This window comes from Hipposideros armiger, unplaced genomic scaffold (assembly GCF_001890085.2).
Source record: "Hipposideros armiger isolate ML-2016 unplaced genomic scaffold, ASM189008v1 scaffold_18, whole genome shotgun sequence".
Lineage (NCBI taxonomy): Eukaryota > Metazoa > Chordata > Mammalia > Chiroptera > Hipposideridae > Hipposideros > Hipposideros armiger.
Window position 1 is genome coordinate 5956683 of NW_017731368.1, and position 21336 is coordinate 5978018.

Consider the following 21336-nt stretch of genomic DNA (forward strand, 5'->3'; position numbering starts at 1 on the left):
GAGGGAGGGAGTGAGAAGGGCCAGCCATGACACTGGGGGGACCTGGGGCTCGATCCTGGTAGGGAACTCAGGGAGATGTGTAGCACACGCCCTGGCGAGTGACCCAGCCAGGGAACTGAGCTTTACACACCCAGAAAGAGGTGTCGCTCCTGGAGGGGGCATGGCCAGCCTTCCCTGTTTGCCCAGGACCCACCAGATTCGGCATTGGAAGTCCTGTGGTCTGGGAAACCCCTCCGTCCCAACCTGGACAATTGGTCACACTGTCTGGAGGGCTTTAATTCCTCAGCTCCCAGCCTGTCACACGCTGGGCAGCGTGGGCTCCAGGCAGGTACTAGTCTGGAGCTACATGTGCTAAAATGATCAGGCCCGAGGGACACCCAGTCCCATTTTCGAGGTGAGAAAGGGAAGCTCAGAGAGAGGAAAGAATCTGCTCAGTGTCACACAGCAAGAAGTGGCCTGGGGAGGGGGGGTTCAAATCCCGGTCCGGCTAATGGCAAAGCCAATGCCGACCACCAGGCTGCATTCTCCTCCTTCCACAAAGCAGCCATGGAGATACAGACTGGAGGGGCTGGAAATACCGCGGGGGAGCAGCCAGTCCAGTGACTGGAGACGAACGCCTATAGGCAGACAAGTACCGTTCAGAGGTTTGGGAGTGGGACAGCAGGCGGGTGTCAGGCAGTAAGGAGAGCGTGGCAGCCTCTGAAGGGGCTGCGGCCACTCATGAGCTAATATGAGCTATTCCAGCATACCATTGGGTAGGTAGACACAGAGGCAGAGAAGTAACAAAACCAGGTGCTTGCTGGTCCAAAGACGAGGAGTGGGGGGAGTCACCATCCATCCTCAGGTGGGCAATTCCTGTGTCCCGATTCACCCTGCATCCCCTACTTCTGCTGTTCTCCAGCCCAGCCCCACCCCACATACCTGCAGCAGGAAGTCGAAGAGTGCCAGGCGTGCCCACTCGGCGTGGTGGATGCCCAGGCATTGGGCCTGGCCTGGCCGGCTACAGCCTCGTGCCAGCAAGGCCTGGTACTGCAGCCAGCCCAAGGCCAGCGAGTTCTGGTCGTCGTCTGGGTCACCCAGGTGCTGAACGTCGGGCGCCCACCAGATGACAGGCCTCGCGCCACCGTCCGTGTAGCGGTAGGGCAGCAGGGGGCTGTGGAAGCGCCGGGCCACAGCAGGCAGGCTCCGGTGCAGCCCCAGCACTCGGTCCACGTGAAAGGACAAGACCTCGGACAGGTCCCCAGGCCTCTTGATCAGGCCACAGAGCCCCTGGGAGCAGAGTTGGCTGAGTCCAGGAGACAGGTCCTGAAGGGTACGCTCGGTGGAGAAGCCGACCTGTAGCACCTGCCCGTGGCCGGGGACCCTGGCTTTGCCCACCACCTCCCCCTGGGCCAAGAGCCGGAGGGCCTGCACATCGTGCTCTGTGAGCCATGGGGGCACCTGTCCGCCAGTCCTCAAGCCAGTCGGCCGCGCAGGTGTCTCAGAGGCACACCAGATGGATCCTTGCAGCTCCCCAACAGAGCCAGGCCACCGCCGAGTCTCCGTGCCCGGGGTGGGACCCCCTGCTTGTCGCGCACCAGTCAAGGCTCTGTTCCCAGCTCCTGGCACTTCCACTGGGTGGGTTTGGGGGGATGGTCCAGCAGTAGCTCTCCACTGCCCTGCGAGGGGGCCAACCAGGATGCCCGTCTCACTCTGTGCCTCCCGGGTGAGCCCATCATGCCAGGCGGGGCCTAGGCGTTTGTCTCCTGGACCCTTGACCTCATCCTTGCTCAGGAGCACAAGACGCTGGGTACCGAGTCTCGACTCTCCTAGAGATCCCAAAGTAATGTCCCTCCTGACCCTCCCTGGGCTCCTGCTGTCCACTCCCGGGGACTGCCTGCTGCTGTCCACTCTTCCTCTGGGGCCTTGCTCCTCAGCACACACCAGGCTGGAATTCCTGGGCAGGGCCCAGCCTCTCCAGAACCGCAGCTTTCTTGCCAGCTGCCTCCGGCGGGAGCTCAGAGCCTGTGGGCTGTGAGGGGCAGGGGTGCCGGTTACCCGCTGGGGCTCCGTGGTGTCTGGATGCTGTGCAGGGAAATGGGTGACAGCCACCACAGACAGAGTCATTAAGAGGCAAAATGCCACCACCATCCGCCTCTTGCCACGCAGCTGTCTCCAGAGCCCAAACGCCTGGGGGGTGGGGTAGAAACAGAAAGTTTGAGACCTGAGCAAAACGTCAGCCCCAACCCACAAAACAATGTGGATGGTGAAGAAGGCTTATCTGGATGCCTACAAAGGGAAAAGAGCAGAGCTGGGGTGCGGTCACACCCAGCTGCGTTTAAGAGAGGAATGGGCACTGCAGCCGAAGCTCCCCTGCATCAAAGCTTAGCTTGCTCACCTTCCAGGGTAGCCTTTGCTGATGCATGCGGGTAGACGTGGGGCTCCCCTCTGAATAACCCGCCATACAACACTGATCACCAAGCACCAGAAGAGCCTCTTCCACATCTGACCCACCGCCGAGCGCTGGCCCTCTCTTTTCCTCTCCACGTGAGTCCCCGGGCCACTCCGGCAGGCCTCTAGTTGTCTCCCACAAACCTGCTCTCCCCTTTTCCAGGGCACACGGCTGCCCAGGTACGGATGGCTGTGCCCAGACTGCCTTGCAGCCAGGGGCGGCCACGTGACTAAGTCCTTGCCCAGGTCAGGAGTCAGCCATTGTGGCCTGCCCCACTCGCTCACAAGGAAGCTGGCTGCCCACCCTTTGTCTCTTGTCACAGATGTGGCAGCACCAGCTCTGCCCGTGTCGGCAAGGACCCACCCTGGGGCAGTGATTTTTCAACAAGTGGCTCCTGAAACCAACATCATCAGTATCACCTGGGAACTTGTCAGAAAGGCAAAGTCTCAGCACCACCCGCCCTCCCAACCACTCAGTCAGGAAATGGGCTGAGCGGCCTGAGTTTTACCAAGTTCTCCGGGTGGTGCTGACGTTTGGGCCCCGTGCAGCCACCAGAGGGAAGGAGCTGGGGAACCTGCATGACCACAGGAGAGCAGAGCTGCCAAGAGCCATTTGAGCCCCTGTGTTTTGGACTCAAGACTCGTTTCCAGTCCTTACACATGGTAATTAGTTTAGCATTAAGGAGGTGACTGCTCCCATCATTGCTTCGTTGACACAACAATATGCCCTGAGGCTTTTCCATGTCTGTCTTCTTCAATCAAGTTACTGAACAGCTGCATAATAGTTCACACGGAAATACGCCGTAATGGCTTTGCCCTTTCCTCCACAGGAAGGATAGTCTGATCATTTCCAATTTTTATTATAACGAACAACGCTGCACTAAACATCCAGCTCCAGGGAAAACTGGGAGGATTTCTATAGAGGAGACCCCACGAGATGAAGTCGTTGGGTCCCATTCTTTCTTGTTGATCATCGTCTATCAGTTGGCATCTCCTTTGATCCTCACAAGAACGTAGGGAAACGGGAATTATTATCATTCCTATTTTACAGATGAGAAACCAAAGGCCCAGAGTGCCCAGATTTGCCCAGGCTCACACTGCCGGCAAGAATGCTAATATTTCGAATTCAAACCAAAAGGAGAAATGGCCATGGACAAAGAGTCTGCCTGGATTCTTTTCCCCGTCTACAAAGAAAAATAGGTTTTCAAGTTGGATTCACTGTCTGTGTTCTCCAACTTTTGGAAACCACGAGGGAGAAATAAATCATCTTTTTAAAATGTCTCCAGAAGACCGAAGGATTTGATCCCTCTGTCGGCCTTACTTGGCTTCAGACAACCTGGGGAAAGTTGGCAATTGTGCAGTTGTGCAGAGAGAGAGGTTCAAAACGACCAGGAGCCGATGTCCCCACAGGGCCACCCAAGTGAAGCTCTGGGAAAAGAAAGGCAGCTTTGATCAAACTGAAAAAACATCCTCTGAAGAGAAATATTCAGCTGAATAATAAAGAGTACATTAGAGAAAGGAGAAAGGGGGATGACGCATCATATACTAGAAAGTTTGCTGGTGGAACCCAACTGACCCCATGGCTGCACAGCTGCCAGCTGAACCCGCCCCCACTTCCCCGATTGCCCATCTGAAGTATACACATGGTCTTTTCTGCCCTGTGATGATGGTGGCAGGAGGAAAAGGGGAACGGTATGTGACCGTCCCTGTCTGGCTCTACCATGGGTCTATTTCTCTTTCTTCCTCAAATCCCCGCCTCCCACCCTTTCACCAAGATTCCCCCTTAATTCCTTAGAGAAGATGCCCCCTAGCCCAGCAGTCACATCCACCCACAGCTGCAGAGGATGAGGAGTGAAAAAAGAGTAGTGGAAAAGCATGTGGCCTGGGCTTTGGGCTTCTAGACCAGCATTTGCCCTTCTGAGCTCTTACAATGGGCAAGGTACACAACCTCTCTGCCCCATTTCCTCAGTTACAAAACGGGGGCGAGTGAGACCATGCCTCCCTAAGGACTGACGTGGGAGATACATGCGTCGAGATAATCAAGGGCCCACTACGTGGTTTGGTACGTTTAAATGAGTGGTGGGTGGGCTCAGGGTTTTTCTGTCCCTACCTTCTGAGCCCCCTCTACCTTTCTGGAATCTGAAAAATACCCACCCCACCCCACCCCTTCCTGAATTTTGGCACATTGTAATGTCAGAGTAAAAAAAAAGGGGGGGGGATATTTGGGAGCACAGCTCAAGGCAGAGGCAGAAAAAGAAACTCTTTCATCATAAAAACACAAGTGTAAGCCAGGAGGAGGCCACGTTGGCTGTGAGAAAAGTCTCATCCTGCAGAGGCTCCCTCCAAAGATATCCAGGATGAAACAGGAAGGAATTGCTGGGCTTAAAGGCATGCAGGAAGGAGAGGAGAGAACCGGGTGGGAGCCAGGAGGGGAAAATGTGGCGGGGCTAATAGGGAAAGACGGATACTGACCAGAGTGGGGTCTGGGCTCCCTAGCAACTGTGGGAAGGTTGGAGATCAGTAGACAGCCCACCCCTCTAAGAAGCTGGAGGGCTGTGTTGGGCTGGGGACAGGAGCCACCACCCAACTCCTTGTCCTTGCCCCATACTGGGTGGAAGACAAAGACAGAGTCATTGGTAGCATTTGCTCACAGTTCTTTCTTCCTCCTCACCTGGCCATGGTTTCACTGAAGATAGAGTACACTTGCCCGCCCACTGTCCTTGACCTTGGCAATATGACTGGCTTTTGCCAAGAGAATGTGAGTGGACATAACACATGCCCTGTCCAGTGGGGGCTTTAAATGTGCTTGTGTGGTTTGACTTGTCTCCTTGCCAACTTGTCTTCCACCATGAGAGGAGCATACCCTCGGTGAGGCGCCTGGAGCAGACCTGAACCCAACCCCCAGGCCGGAGTCAACCCAACCACACCCCTGGGTCCAGCCTTCCCACAGCCCTGCAACCAGGATCAAGGCGGGTGTTGCTGTAAGCCACTGAGATGGTGAGGCTACTTGCGAGGCAGCATTACCACAGCAAAACCCAGCTAATACAGACCCTTGGGTGATTTCTGTTGGGCGCAATGTGTGCCCTTGGTCAGATAACCATATGGCAATTTAATTGTATGGTAATGGACGGTCACTAGATTTACAGTCGTGAACACTGGGTGGCGTATACAAATATCGAATTATAAGGTTGTATACCTGAGAAAAAAACAATTAGGCAGTTTGGTAATGAAGTGTAGCACCTTTCCCTTGACTGATAAGGGCATCGTGCTGTCACTACAGATGGGGCTCAGGCTGCCATGACCGAGGACCTGGCCACAGGTAAACCCCACCAACCAGTTTCCCCCATAAGAGGGGCAAGTGGCAAGGAGAGCCTCCTGTCAAATAGAGAAGTTTTTTGAAAAGGACTTTAAAAAAAAAAAATTCCAACAAATGCAGCAGGCCTTTGCACAGACAGTCTGAGAAACAAACTTGGAGGAAAGGACTCAGTTACAGCGTGCGTGCGCTGCAACAGCCAGCAGGAGACTTCTTCTCATTTCTAAAGGGTCACAAGGAAAGGATGCTCTTCGGCTTTGGGGAAATCCGGTCAGGATTTTGCCTCACTTTGGGGCACCAGCTCTCCGCTCCCCGGACCGCCTCCCAGCACGCCCTGCTCTGAATCCTGACACATGCCGGGCTTAACGCCATCATTCCCACAGCAGAGGAACTGATGGATGGCAAAGCCACTGTTTTCAACTTCCAGTTGTCAAAAAAAGATGACAAAACCGGGTCCTCCACTAAACCGCCATGGATGAGGCATAACATGCCAGGCAGGGAAGGTGGAGAGAAGAGAGAGATCCTACGTGCCTCTTCCCATGGAAACAGACAAAATCACAAAGCAACTGTCAAGTGTTCCTTGGTGGGAGTTGTCTGGGTGCGGGAAGGAGCAGAGGAAAGCCATGTGACGATGACGATGACAACGACGACGTGAGTTTGGCTCTGGTTCTGGAGTCGTCACTCAAAACATCCCCTGACCTCTGCCCTCTTCTAAACACCCCCACTGGCTGAGCACTGATTTGTCACTACTCAGCCTCTGAGTGAGACTAACAGAAATGTCGAGATTTGGAGTTCCTCTTCCATTTTTTAAAGATCAGTTAAAATAATTTTCATAACGAAACCATGGGCGGTGTGAGAGGGAATCCATGAGCATACTGTCAGAGGGCTGAATTGGAACCACATGTCAGTCCTGTGAGTAAGGCTGCGGGCTAGACCTGGTCAAACCCTGCCTTCCCTTGGCTGAACCCAGGGTCAGGCCCCAGGCAGGGGGAGCTGGGCTGGCACAGGGCTCTGGGGGCGAAGGCGACAGGCACAGCCCGTGAGAACCTCCAGGCACATGACGTTCCCCTCCTAGTCAGATCTGCGAGGTTCTGGGGGGCTGGAGCTGTCTGCTCCACGCTGGGCAGGGCCCCAGGCTGCCTGTCTCCTAAGCCACCACCGGGCCAGGCTCCCTTACTCAGCACATTGGAGAGCTGTGATTTTCCTTCCACATCGGCAGCTTCAAGACAAGGAAGGACTTCTGTCCCTGTAATTTCTGGCCTGGCCAATATCCAGGAAAAAGAAAAAACAAAAAACAAAGGAATGATAACCAACATGTATTCAGTGTTCACTGGGGCTGTTTGAACCACTTCTATTAACTCATTTAATCTGTGTGCCGGTCTTACAAGGTAAGTATTAGTATTATTATCCCATGTTACAGGTGAGGAAAACAAGGCCCAGTGAATCAGGGTGGCCCAAAACTCCCAGAGCTAGCATGGGCGGCACCAGGACAGGACCCCAGGCAGTCTGGCTCCAGAGCTGGTGACCTAATCGCTGTGCCACCCTGGGAAGGGGCTGCCACCCACAGCGCCTGCTCCCGTGCTGATTCCGAAAGGCTGCCCTGGGTCTTAGGGGTGGGCCCTGCTCAAAAAGGAGGTTTACCCTCTGTGGGACTCGTCAGATCATCTGTAAAATAAGGCTTGAGTAACATGTGGGTAGGTGGCAGCCTGTCTGCGCTGGGGCAAATTGAGGGAAAACAAAAACGTTTTCAGGCTACATTTATTTTCCTTCCAAAATGAAAATAACTTTATTATGTCCCGTGTCCTTCTTTATGAAATAGAAGAATATCAATGAGAAAATTGCCCCACTCAAATCTTAAGAGGTAACATCAAAAGCAGGTTTCTAATAATCCGTTATCCTCAAATTAGGTCTCGGGATCTCAAAACCAGGCGGGTTCTACTTCCTCCTGCTCCGTCCAAAACCAGAAGGCACCCAAGTTGCTTTCATCTTAAGCATCCTCAAGCCTGTAACCAGGAAACGGAATATATCTGACTTGAGAGGGGACAACAGCAGATCCTATTAACAATAGCCACTTACCAAGCCCAGACCACGTACCAGGCGCTCTCAAAACCTCCCAAGATATGTCCTAAGTAAGGCGGTGACTTTACAGTTGGAGAAATGAGATTCTGAGAAGTGCCTTGTTGGAGGTCACACGGCGGGTCAGTGGCAGGCAGGATGTGAATGTTTCCCGGGGCCTGTGTGATTTTCACTCCACCAGAGTGATGGAGGTTGAGTCGAGAACCTTGGGAGACAGAGAGGAGTTTAGGGAGGGGCCGAGCCGTAGGAAAGGAACCTGGGATTTTACTTCCCCTTTGCTGCCTCTTTCAACAACTTCCTGTGGCTCCACAGCCGTGACTTGCAGTAATTCAAAGGGGGGCTAAGTCCAAGAAGCCACCAGTAAGTAAATGGTGGTCCACACAGCGGGTTCTTAAGCACAGATAAAAGTCCTTCTTGAAAATGAAAAGCCTCTTTTCATGTCCTCCCCACCCTTCCTTAATCTGCCCAAGCAAATGTTCACCTTGGCACATTTGAAGAAAACCATTTTTGAACAGGTCAAGGCACTACAGGTATATTTGATATTTGGCCTTGGGAATTTACGGCAGTGGGGGGTGGGGGTGGCTGAAGGCCCACAGCAGGGGGGTAATTTGTAGTTCTCCTGAGGCTCAGGTTTGAATCTCATTTACCCCCAAGCAAATGAGTCCCTGGCTGTCTGCCCAGGTTCTGTTGCTTCTCTTCCATCGAATAATTTCAAGGATGCAGTAACCTTGTGATGTGATGGAAACGTCCTTGTTGAACAAATGGCAATGGCTAGTGCTAGGCATGGCAATGAAGACCAAATAACGTCTTAGGAAGTGATGGTTCTCAGCCAAGGAGAGAAAAGAGGCAGGGAGAACAGCCCCCCAAGAATACAAGCTATAAAAACAATACAGAGAAGAGTGTTACATTTAGAGATGGCAGACGTTCAGCTAGGATCCCAGTGAAGTCTCCACACCCTCATGAAGATAAGAAAAGCAATCCAAGAAATTGTTTCAGCAAAGGCTCGGCCAAAATAAAAACAATGCTTCAAGAACAGTAAGAGAAACTGAAATGTTAACTCTCTCAGCCCACTTCGCTGCATTTCAGTTGGGACATCAAATGCTATAAAGTGTTTTCAAATTTGGGGATCAGGGCATAGAGCTCCTTTCAGCAGGAGGCCTGGGGCTGAAGAGGACCGGGGAGGAACAGGGCAACCATGTCTAGGGACACAGATGGAACCGCCCTGGAGGCACAGAGGTCCTCCCTCCAGGGAACTCCATGATGACGACTGTAGCCAGCATTACGGACATCTCGTGTGCGGGGTACTCGACTGACAACAGCTCATCTACTCCCTGCCCCCTCCCTATAAGGAAGGCATTGTCGTTCACGTAGGGCATTGAGGAAAATGAGGCAAGCTGAGGAAACAGCTTGTGTTACCTTCTCACAGCCTCATAGCTAAGTGGCAGAGGTGGGATTTGAACCTGGGTCTGGCTGACTCCATCAGTGTATTAACCGGAGTTTTGTCCCTGCTATTACAGAAGCCTCAAAGAAAAAGCATTGTCTCCTTCCCTGCCACCCTTCTCCAGGCAAGCAAGCAAACCCGGAGAGCAGGCCTCTTCCTGCCCCAGGAGAGCATACAAAGGCCTTTGCTTTCAAAAGCCAAGACTTCTAGAAACAAGACTGGGCTGCCTAACAGATGTTAGGTCACCTGGGTAAGGGCTGGCTTAGGGCCAGGCAATGTGATTTAGAAAAGCAGTGCTGTTGTTCAAAATGGTGAATTAAACAAACACTATTCCCACTCTTCCCTCCTGAAACTTCACTAAAATGACAGCAAAGGACTCTTATTTTTTTAAGGGGCAAACCCATAAGGACGAAGAGAATAGAAGAGGCAACTGTAAGCAAAACTCCGGAAAGCAGGTGAATGAGTGGCAGTGGCCTCAGCAGACCCGAGAAACCTGAATTCTAAACTGGAAGGCAGAAGGGCAAGATTCACCCCACAGGCCCCCAACATGTTCAGAATTGGTGCCACCAGGTACCTCCAGAGGCAGGGGTGAAGGGAAATCGAAAACCAGAGGACTGATGCAAGTCTGCTTAAGAAGGAGCTAGACACCCAGATCTCTTGATCCATGCTGCTAAGACACGTAAGCTCCTGCACTCAGCTAAAGGCTGGGATGGAGTCTATGGAGAGAGAAAGCCAGAGAATCTATGTCCTGGGAGGCATTTGACACGACTAAGGGCAGGAGGACTATACTGAAGACAGGAGTTTGAAGAGAGCATTTACATACTGAACATTGAAATAATTGCAAGGGTCCCCAAGTGTCCAACAAACTGGCTTAAAACATGACTCGAACTGTAGTGAATTCAATTATTTGCAACCCCCCAGCACACACACACATACACACACACACACATTCATGCATTTGCATTTTGATGGGATCAGCCCTAACAACAGCATGGCTTGTTCCACAGTCATGGAGACAGTTTGTTGCTGCAGCCATTAAAAGCCAAAGCTGCACAGCAGTGGCTCCTTGGGGTTCCTTCTGCCACCTATAGGTGCATCCTGACAGTCTCACCATAGGTGCTGTGCCTCTCACCTGCTCCCCCATGACTAGCTGGCTTGTGGTGCTGAGGAGTACGCAACCCGGAAGTATGGGGAAATTTATGTCGAGTGGAGCAAACCTTTGATCACTGGGAGACTGAAGCCAGTGGAAAATTTCGAGTGGTCCTGAATTCAACTTATGCAGCTTCTTGGCCAGGTCTATAGGGTCATGCAACAATTGCACATAGCAGCAGTCAGCTTAACAATGAATGCATCCTCGGGTCCTCTCTCCCCACTTCCCTGCTACTCTCCATGCGATTCCCCGAGACTGCACTCTCAAACAAAATAATAGCACATAAGCCTTCTGCTACAAGCTCAGCTATTGGGAAGCTAGGCGAAGAGAAAGCAAGACACATGGCTGTGAAATTTCAGAACACTATGGAAAATAGCCTATGAGTTTCCAGAGAGATAACAAAACAGGTTTTATACAAAGTCATCAACAATCAGAATGGCTTTGGACTTCTTTACTGCAACACCGGAGGCTAAAGCACAGCTGAGCAAATCCTTCAACATTTGACAGAAAATGATTTCTGGCTTAGAATTCTACACTCAGCCAAGCTATCAATCCAGGGTGAGGGTAAAATAAAGGCAGTTTCAGGCACATAACGTTTCAAAATGGGTTCTCCCTCATGCATCAGTTCCAATAAGCTATTGGATAAATTGCTCCACCGAAACCAAGGTGTAAACTGAGAAAGAAGATGTAAGATGCGGAGAAGAGAGATCCAACACCGCAGAGAGGCAGCGGGACTCTCAGCATGGTGGTGACAGGGGATCCCAAGGAACAGCTGTGCAGCAAGCCAACACAGCCACCAGCTCAGGAGGGGGGCAGGTCAAACCGTGCCAGGCGGGGGGAGGGGGGGGTTTCCTAAGAAGGCAAAATTGATACGTGCTTGAATCTATTACAAGGAAGTTGATTTGGTGATAAACATATGAAAAACTAAGCAAACAAAAAAAGGCAGTTATTAACTACAGAGAAACAAAAAGTCACGTGGGAAAGGAAAAATGATCATAATATAACAGACTGCTCAGCTATCATGGTAGGCTGAAACGGCCCCCCAAGGGTGTCCATATCTTAATCCCCAGAACCCATGACTAAGTTATTTTACATGGGAAGAGGGGTTTTTGAAGGCATGATAAAATTCAGGATTTTGAGATGGAGAGATTATCCTGGGTTATTCAGATGGGTCCAATGTCATCACAAGTATCTCTATAAGAGGGGAGCAAACAGATTTGACTAGAGAGGAGAAAAGCCATGCGATGATTGAAGCAGAGGGAAGCACAGGGANTATGGTTATGAAGATTTTTTTTTTAGAGATGTAGATATGGAAACATTCTTTGATTAAAAAGTAAAGCAAAGCAAGCTGTAAAACTGCATGGTTGGTATAATTTCAACACTTTAAAATAATATTCAGAGAGTAGGAAATACAACACAACGATAACTATGGTTACCTGTAGAAGTTGGCAGTATGGCTGCCATATACATATATATATGTTTACCCCCCAAGAATCAGGGAGAAAACTTTTTTTTTTAAATTTGGCAGTAATAGTATTATTACCTTCTATCAATATTTTTCATCCAAGCTCAGAGTCTCTGGCACACATCAAGTCTCCCGCCATTATTGTAAGGAAAGGTGGCAAGTGTCCCAATCTTAGCTTCAAAAATTTACACACCAAGCCGTGGCAGAGACCCACGCCCCTTCAGGGTGATCGAAAAAGCCCTCATGGGTCCTGCAGCTCAGTGTGTACTTTTTCAAAAAGACATTTAAGAACTCCAGACTTTTAGCTTTATATTTCTAACCCAGGCCTTCCCGTTTTATGGACATCGGATCAGTACTATGACGGTGTTAATTATCGGATAAAGGCTTCCATATTCAAACAAGTTGGGCAAGTTCACATCCTAGGTTTAATGAGTTCCAAAAGGTTTCTCTATGGAAGCATCCCCGAGAGGGGCATGTAGCAGGTATCATTTCCCAGGTGAATTTCACCAAACCCTTCCATTTGAGGGCTTGAGATGGAGCGGCAGGGACATCTGGGGAAGTAGTTTTGAGTCCCAGCCTTCCCTCCGCCTTCCAGCCCTGGGATTCTCAGTCCTGGCCGCACACTGGGATCACCCAGGGGCCTTAAAAAATCCCTTGGCCTGGGTCCCACCCTGGATTTGGCCTAGGGAGCAGTCAGAGCCAGGACTGAGAACCACTTCTTCCTTATGCTCTCTAAGTTACCTGTGCTGAGAAGAGGTCAGCACCCGGATGGGGGTCCAACCTCAAAATTATTCACATATCACCCATTTTTGGAGCTAAGTGGAGCCTCAATGGACATCTAATCCAATCTTCATTTTACAGAGGAGGAAACTGAAGTTTCCCCCAATGGATTCCCGGCCCCCTGCCTCTTCCTTTGCTGGTTCCAGCCGGTGTCAGGCTGCCCCATGGGCCCCCAGGCCTCTGGACCACAGGAGCCTTCATGCAGAAGAAGTGAAGGAAACCTGCACATCTCCAAGGCTATTTTGCTGCCAGAGGTTACCCATAGGGCCCCTATCTCTGGGAAGCGGACCCTAACACAGACAAATCCTGACTCAAGTCCCCTTCCTAATACAATCCCAGAGCTGAGGGTGAGAAGCCAGGAGACTGCTGGCTCACGGGAACAGGAAGCCCACATTGGCAGTGGAGCAAACACATCCACACACGCTTCGGCTGCCAGAACAGAAGGCAGGTACCTTCTCCCCTCCCNTTTCACACATCTGGCCCATCTCAGTTCAGACTAGTCACCTTTCAATATGTGGCTGGTGGCTACCATGTTGAACAGCCCAGCTCTAAACTGGGGCATAGGTCCTGGGAACCCCAGGAACCCACAGAGTGTTTGAGACATGCTATATTAAAGGATAAACAGCACCAGATCACTTGGAGCAGTGCAACTGTAAAAACAAACAAAAAAAGGCAAGCATAAAAATTATAGCACAGCGGCGCTCCAACGTATGGGAGTTAGATTCTAATAGAGCACACTGGGTAAACATTAAGTCTAGATCAAAATTCCTCTTGACAATCCCTTAAGAAAGAAATTGATACACCACCCATTTTTCCTCCCACCTTAGAAAAGATGCTGAGTGTTTTGTCTCAATAAAATAAAACCACGGAAATTTGGAAAGTTCTAGGAGCATACTCAGCCTCTGAGACAATCAGTCTTGGGACACTCATTAGTCCATCTAACGAGGGGTCCTGGGAGAGGTTTGAACACAGACCTACCCTCGCTCCATTCACACTTGGAATGATACTGGTGATGCTCAACACCAGCTTTCTAGTCAACGAAGTTTCTATGTTGTGTAGTTTCTAGTAATAAGAAGAATCAGAGAGGAAAAGAGGGTGTGTGTGACCACAGAAAAGGAAATTGGGGGGCTTGCCCCATGCACAGAGGAGACCTTGAGGAGACATAATGTCAGGTGGGAGAGAGTGTGTTTCAGGAGAGAGGCAGCAGGTCATGTCCCCAGGGCCTGCAAGGAGGAGGAGCGGGCCAAGGAGGCAGCTGGCAGGAAGCCTCCGTAGCCCTCAGAAATTCTTTCTCTAAAGTAAGCTTGACTGCCCTCTCATTGGCCACAGAAATAGAAAAGGTGCTATTGCCTGAACGTCCAGGGCTCTCATTACCTGTTCACATCTTCACTCTTACCTTCCTCTCCTCCTCTAATTCTCACTGAGGCTCCTGGCAAAGTTAGGTGTTCCTGGAAGTCAGAAGCTCTAGCCCCCTACCTTGAATCTCAGGTCTCCTCTTTCGAAAATGATGACATCAATCAGCGTTTGCCCCTGTCTCAGCTTTGTGTCTGAATAAACAAGCAAGCATTGCATCACTGTCCACATCCCTGGTGACGGTTGTGCGAGCATACTGAGCGCAGACCAATATTTCACAGCCTCTGGCTCCTTTTCGTCTGTGCTGGCCTCCTGCCTTGGTCTGGCTGGGCCAAACCCATTTCAGGCTGGATGTGGCCACATGCTGTTTGGATTAAGTTGCATCTAGTGTGAGGAGGAATGGCCCCTGATCCCGGGCTGTGTATCACCAAGTTCCACCAAGAAAAGGAGCTGGAAGGGTTACGCTCCTCTCCTGTGTCACGAGTGGAACTTCGTCCAGCATATGACCCAGGGCAGGCTCTCTGGACTAGCCCTGAATGCCAGAGCCCTGGTTAGACAGAGGTCTGCCAAGGTGAAGATCTGGCGCTGGGCGTTCCCAACACCGGGGCATCTGGAATGGTGTATGTGCTGGACAGGAGGGGGGCAGAGGTGGAAAGGGGAGGAAAAGCCAAGGAGAGAGCCCTCCAGGCTGGAGAATGGGAACTGCAGTCCATCTCCCTCCTGTGACAGGCACCTCTTGGGTACCCCACCAGTGCACGGTGCTGCCATGGGGGTCCCTATCTTCAAGAAAATGTAAATTTTAGTTCAGGAAACACGCCCACGGCAAGACTTTAAAAGGCAAAACATGCAAGTAGGAGAAATTAGTCTTCAGTGTCCTCCACGGCCCCCATCCTGCCCCCAAATACAACTGAAACTAAATTGTCCGTAACTTCAGCCACTTGTTGGATGATTATACAGTTAATCTCATGGGTGTAGCACTCTACAGAAATGAACGTACGAAGGACAGTATTTTCAAAGTACTAATATGCTTTTCCTGTATTCATCTTATCCGCCTACCTGGGAATGCTACAAAGAGTTAGACAAGGTAACGTCCACCTTCTGACGTGTGAGGCCTGTCCACACCTTGGACCCAGCAATTTGATCCCAGACCCTCTCACGGTTCCCCAAAAACAATCACACACAAACCTACCCTCCTGTGACTGCAGGTGTCACCCAAGGTGTGGGTCACAGAGGGGAGAGGGAGGTCAGTCAGGAAAACTTCTGCATCTCCTGTGCCTATCACAGGGCCCCATCACAGAGGGGACAGTATTCCAGCCCAAGCGCCAACCTCAGCTCTGACTCACTGCTCAGCATAGGAAGGGACCACGGAATGTGTGCTTCTCCACGAGGTCCTTGGCACGTGCAGCTGCCAAGTCTCTGCTCCAGGGACAGAGTAACCTACTTGTCATCAGAAAGACAAACAGCCTCTCGGGTTCGTGCACATTCCCCAGGGAGGCCACACGTCCTCAGGCTGTGTGGATGGCCCCCAGCCCACAGGCCTAGGCTCAGCAGCTGACTGAGCACCCCACATCCACATGGGCACAGAGAGCCCCACTCAGTCCCCAACCGAAAGACCAGCCCCCAGGATGGAGCTACTCACCACGACCTTTCTGCAGTCCCCAAGATGTTTGCTAAGTTTCATCTCTGGGCCCAGAGACAGCAGCAGCTCAGCAGGCTCTCCTACCATCACCAGCCCATTAATACTGGGCTCAGAGCCAGCCTGTCCAGATGTCGATTCCAGCTCCACTGCGTCCTTGCTGCATGACCTTGGGCCTCAACTTCCTCACTTGTACAATGGTGATAAGAATAGCACCTCCCTCATAGGATGGCCCATCATTAGTCCACTGAATAGAGAGATTCCTGAGCCAAGCATGGCTCCAGGTAGAAGACAGACAAAACAAACAAAAGTCACTCCCCTGATGAAGGTGAAAATCTGGTGGGAAAAGACTTGGCACTCACAAAAACAAAATCACTCCACGAAGTACAATGAGAGCTATATGAGGTGTTGCAGGCAAAGCCTTCAAAACAGAGCCTGGCATAGAGGCGTGTTCAGTCAGGGTTAGTATTGTTACTACTGCTATGACCATAATTTTCTGACAATGCCCATGGGATTACCTCCATGGTAGGGCTCCTGGAACCTGCCCCCTAGGTGGGCCCGTGACCCCCCTGCCTGCTCCCAAGACAGGAGGGAGTTAACCGCTGTGTCCTTCACCTCTCCCTCCCAGTGTGCTGGTTGCTGGGCTCCAGGCTCTACATTGATTATACGTTGGGGCTTGTGCAGCCCTCTCCACATCCATCACTGAATTACCATTTTGTTCCAGCTTACAAGAGCACCAGTGTGGGAACACCGCAGGCAGATGGAATTTTGGAGACCCTGTCATTTGTTGGAAATTTTCTCTGGCTGCCTTTGTAGTAACAGCCATACATTTTGCTCTCAGGCCCGGGAATGGGCTTGGGGTGGGGAGGGAGTGGGGGTTGCTGCTNTCCCGCAGCCGCGAGCCTCCGAGATCTGCGAGGGACGTTTGCAGAGTTTGCAAAGTCCCTGCCGGCTGCTCCCGGCCCGGCCTCCCCACTTCCCCGAAAGCGCGGGAGGGGAGAGCTCCTTTCACAATAAAAGCCCTGCCCCGGGCTCAGGCAGCAGCAGCAGCCTGAAGCGGAGGCCCAGGTGCTAGGATGGAACCGTCCCACCCGCCGCGGAGGCAGGAGGCAAGGGGCGCCTGGGAGGGCCTGTGCGCATTGCCCAGGTCCCACCTCCAAGGTGTGTGGGGGCCCTGTGAGCAAGAGGCAAACTCTCGGGAAGACAAGTCTTTTTTTACTGGCATCTCATAGCCTCCTTAGGGCTCAATACCCAAGAGCAGTTTGGAAGGAAAATCTGTTGAACACAGAGTAAGTGACTGTTACAGACCCCTCCACTATGGATTCATAGACAGTGCCTTGTGGTGTCCCCTGCGTCACCTACAGGTGGGCACAGTGTTAGCAGGACCTATGGATATGCATGCTCCTTGAAGAAAGGACTGGGGGTGCAGTGCACAGCCCTGGAATTGGGGGCTGGCCCCTTGTTAACAGCTGAGTGACCTTCAACCAGTGCCTGGACCTCTTTGAGACCAGTGTCCCTAAAGAACCCAACGTTTGGATCTCAGGCCTCTTACGTGCCTGTAGGCAGAGTCAGCAGTAGAGCACCTTGAGAGAGCCTGGGAACCAGGCTAAAGTATTACCCTCCAAGATTGAAACTAACAAGAATCATTGTTAGATGGACAGAAACTGGCCTCTTCCCAGGAGTCCCCTGCTGCTGAATACTTTAAAGTTGTCACTGATAATAGTGCTTCTTAAGCAAAGACCCAGAGGTTCTCCTTAAATTGTGTGTGTGTGTGTGTGGGGGGGGTGTCCAAGGGAAAATATTTTTCAGTCCTTATTAGGTTCCATGTGCTTTCTGTAGGTTATTTCATGTCATCATAAAAACAATCCTAAGACAGAAAATTTATTTATCTCTGTTTTGCAAATGAGGAAACTGAGGATCAGGGCGGTGAATGGACTTTCCTGAAGGAGGATAGTCAGTATATATTGGGTCATGACGCATGTTTGCAACAGATGGCACTAGTTCATTTCTGGAAGTACTAGAGTCATTCGCATCTATGTTATTGCTATGTCATTTGACAGCTGACAGTTCTAGCTTCATTCTAACAAAAAATTGAGCAATTTGGTTGAGTTTTGGAGATTTTACAACAAGTTGAAGATGGAAGACCAAACTGCATTTTTGCCACATTTTACTGCTTTACTTCCATAAAGGGAAGAACACGCGTCAAGCTTGTGAAAAGTTGCATAAAGTTTACGGTGACAATGCCCTACAAGAATGTCAGTGCCAATGATGTTTCATGAAATTCCATGCTGCTGATTTTGATCTCAACGACGCTCCTCGGTCAGGGAGGCCCACCAAGGTTGATGACGACAAAATAAAGGCATTGATCGAATCAAACCCACGTTACACGACACGAGAGATTGCAGAAACATTGAACATCCATCATTCACGCATTCATGACCACCTGAAGAAGCTGGGATACATAAGCAAGCTTGATATTTGGGTTCCGCATGAACTCAAAGAAGTTCATTTGANTGGCAACTCTCTCTATCCTATCTTTAGGATTATAAAGGCAAAACCAGTTCAGAGGGTTGGAGGGAAATGTCAAAACTTCACCATTGCTTTTACGAATATAACATAATAATCTACTTTACAGAATTAAAATGATTAGCATCATTTTTAAATAAGCTATTTCCATATCATGATTACTTCTAAGTGTGATTGAAGGACATGTACGATAAATAAAAATGAAGAGGAAGAGAGGGGAGGAAGGCAGGTATACAAGGAGAGACCTGTGTACCCAGATGTCTCAACAAGACGCCGAAGTCACTCTTGACCTGCCCTCAGGCCCCCCCCCATCGGAGGGTACCGACGGCTGGCGGGTCTCCTGCCCAAATATGCCTCCCAGCTGCTCCCTTTGGCCAGCCGCAGGCCCACTCCTCCACGCTGTCCACCGGGATCACCACCATTCCCCAGACACTCCCAGCTCCATTCCACTCCCTGCAACTCTCCCCTACCCCCCAATCTGCTCTCTCAAACACAATCCCACCTCTCCAAGCTCAAAAGCCCTTCCACTGTCCCCTCTGCCCTCAGAATAACACAAATTCCTGGCTGGGTTGGGAGACCACTCCGCCTAAAGCCTCGTCTCCAGGAGGTTCCCCCCAACTCCCTCCCAGCCAACTTTTGCCTCCAGGGCTTTACACATGCTGTTCCTTCTGCTGGGCTGCCTTTCCCTCTTATGTTGTTATATTATTTTTTAAATTTACATACATCAAAACTAAATTTTTTAACGCTCTATGACTTTGAATACATGTACAGATTCATGTAACCACCACCAGCCTCAGCATAGAGCAGTTCCATCACCCCAAAAACCTCCCTTGTCGTGCCCCTGTGTAGCCACAGCCTTTCTATCCCTAACCCTTGGCAACCATTACCTGTTCTCCCTCCCTATAGCTTCAGCTTTTCCAGAATGTCGTCGGCATCTTGACCAGCACTTGACATTGTCAGGGTGTTTTGTTTTTCAGCTATCCCAGGAGATACAGAGTGGCCTCTCTTGTCTTCACTTGACAAGTCCAGGCTACTAGTCCTGGAGCCTTCCCGTGCCCCCTCGCCCCTCAGGCTGAAAGGAGGGCCACTTCTTGGTGCATCCATCTCCCCTGATTGCTACCTGCTCTGCCCCACATACGCGCCCACACAGGTGCACACACAAGCAGCGTCACCAGACTGCATTCTCCCTGGGGGCAGGGTCTGTGTTACTGTTATATCTTGTGCCCTAGCACAATGTCTGGCTTAAAGCAGGTGTTTTCTGGATGGATGGATGGATGGATGGATGGATGTCAAGGCAGCAGGGAGAGAGNTAAGTTATTTTACATGGGAAGAGGGGTTTTTGAAGGCATGATAAAATTCAGGATTTTGAGATGGAGAGATTATCCTGGGTTATTCAGATGGGTCCAATGTCATCACAAGTATCTCTATAAGAGGGGAGCAAACAGATTTGACTAGAGAGGAGAAAAGCCATGCGATGATTGAAGCAGAGGGAAGCACAGGGAGTGAGAGAGAAGACTCCACGCCTCTGGCTTGGAAGATGGAGAAAAAGGCCACAAGCCAAGGAACACGGGTGGCCTCCAAGAAAGAGAAGTGGCAAGACAGCAGGCTCTCCCCTGAAGCCTCCAGGAGGAGCCTTGATTCTAGCTCTGTTAGACTCATTTCAGACTTCCGGCATCCAGGACTGCACAAGAATAAATCTGTGTTGTTTTGAACCATCAAGTTTGAGGCAATATGTTACAGCAGCAACAGAAAACTGATATGGCTGTGAATAGCTTTATGTAGTGATGATTATGTAAACACTGATCTTACTAAAATTATTATCTTATTATATTGGGAGAATGGTGTGTGAGTGAGAGTGTGTGTGTGTGTGTGTGTGTGTGTGTATGTGTGTGTGTGTGATTAGAGATGGGGAAAGACCCGAATCCTCATTTCCATAGAGGGAAATTATTAATAATAAATAATGGTCAAAACTGAAAACAGTTTGAGAAGCACTGCTCTAGTTCTTCACTCTCATTTCTTATAGATGAGGAGGAAGACACCCACGGAAGCTGCGGGTGAGTTCTCCAGTGCATCACCTTCTCCCGAGAAGAGGGTGGCCAGGTGTGGGCTCTCGTGTGACGACCTCTCTGTAGCTGGTTTGTGTTTTGTGAAAGGTTAACCCAGACACCTGGGGGGACGGGAGGCAGAGAGTATGTGTGAGACCTCCAGAGTCTCAGCCGCTAAATGAGGAGAAACTGGCCTTTGCTCTGAGCAGCTAAACCTCTCCTTGGCCAACTAAACAGCTCTCACCTGAAATCATCTAATTTGTTTCCCCAAAGCCTGACCCAGACATGCTAAGTACTAAGGGGCCCCCTTGGCAAGCCCAAGAAATAGAGGCCTGCATCCTACATTCCTCCACCCCCAAATGCCTGAAGCCTGCCAAAACTTCTTCCAGCCATGGGGTGGCAGAAAAACAACCGATTCAGAATCCAAAGCAACTGCCACCAAATGTCATCAAAGCAACTGCCGAGTAGATCCTAAATAAATGTAAGAATGAATGAATGAATCAAGCATATATATTCAAAAGCATCACTGACACAGTGGTGGGTTCATTAACACTTGGGGGAGGGGGGCGGGGGTATCGCCTTCTTTGAACCAGCGGTCTCAAAACCTTGTGATGACATACCCTTATTGGTAAAAATTTTGAGCACATCCCTCCAGTATTTACAAATTATTTTTCCCAATATTTACAAAGCATAAGCAGGTAGTGCTGCATGGATATGTTCATTGTAAAACATAAACAAAACATTGAAAAATCATAAAAGGATTAGGTAAAATAAACGTGAACAGAAGCTCTAATATTTTCACACCGTCACCCAGTGGACAGTCCAGTGTGCACACTGAGGTGACGGGGCCCCACTCTGGAGACTGATCCGGAAATCACCTGCCTTCTCCACACACAAGATGTCTGTGGCAGGGAGTGATTTGAGTTTGATTGTGTCCATCTATTTTTTTTTTTAATGCACACTTACCCCCAGTGTACTAAAGATAATTTGATGGGATTATGGGACCAAATAAACATTTTCTTGTGTAAATCAGTAGAGCCACTAAGATTGAAGTCAATAGCCTAGAGAATCCTCTCAGAAATACAACATGAATCGGGGCGGCCGGGTGGCTCAGTTGGTTA

The 21336-nt window shown here is 50.4% G+C and overlaps 1 protein-coding gene across 2 annotated transcripts in view; it reads right to left on the reverse strand.

The window, feature by feature from the left end:
- The window catches only part of GASK1A (golgi associated kinase 1A), a 50540-nt gene that overhangs the window by 10283 nt on the left and 18921 nt on the right, over positions 1-21336 (reverse strand). Inside the window, exons 2-3 of one of the 2 annotated variants that reach the window (XM_019634005.1) lie at positions 7820-8024; positions 922-2169 (exon numbers count right to left, since the gene is read on the reverse strand). In XM_019634005.1, the coding sequence (XP_019489550.1) occupies positions 922-2130 (1209 nt within the window). In that variant the 5' untranslated portion in view covers positions 2131-2169; positions 7820-8024. The remainder of the gene's footprint in view (positions 1-921; positions 2170-7819; positions 8025-21336) is intronic. The other variant, XM_019634000.1, reaches the window with a different exon arrangement.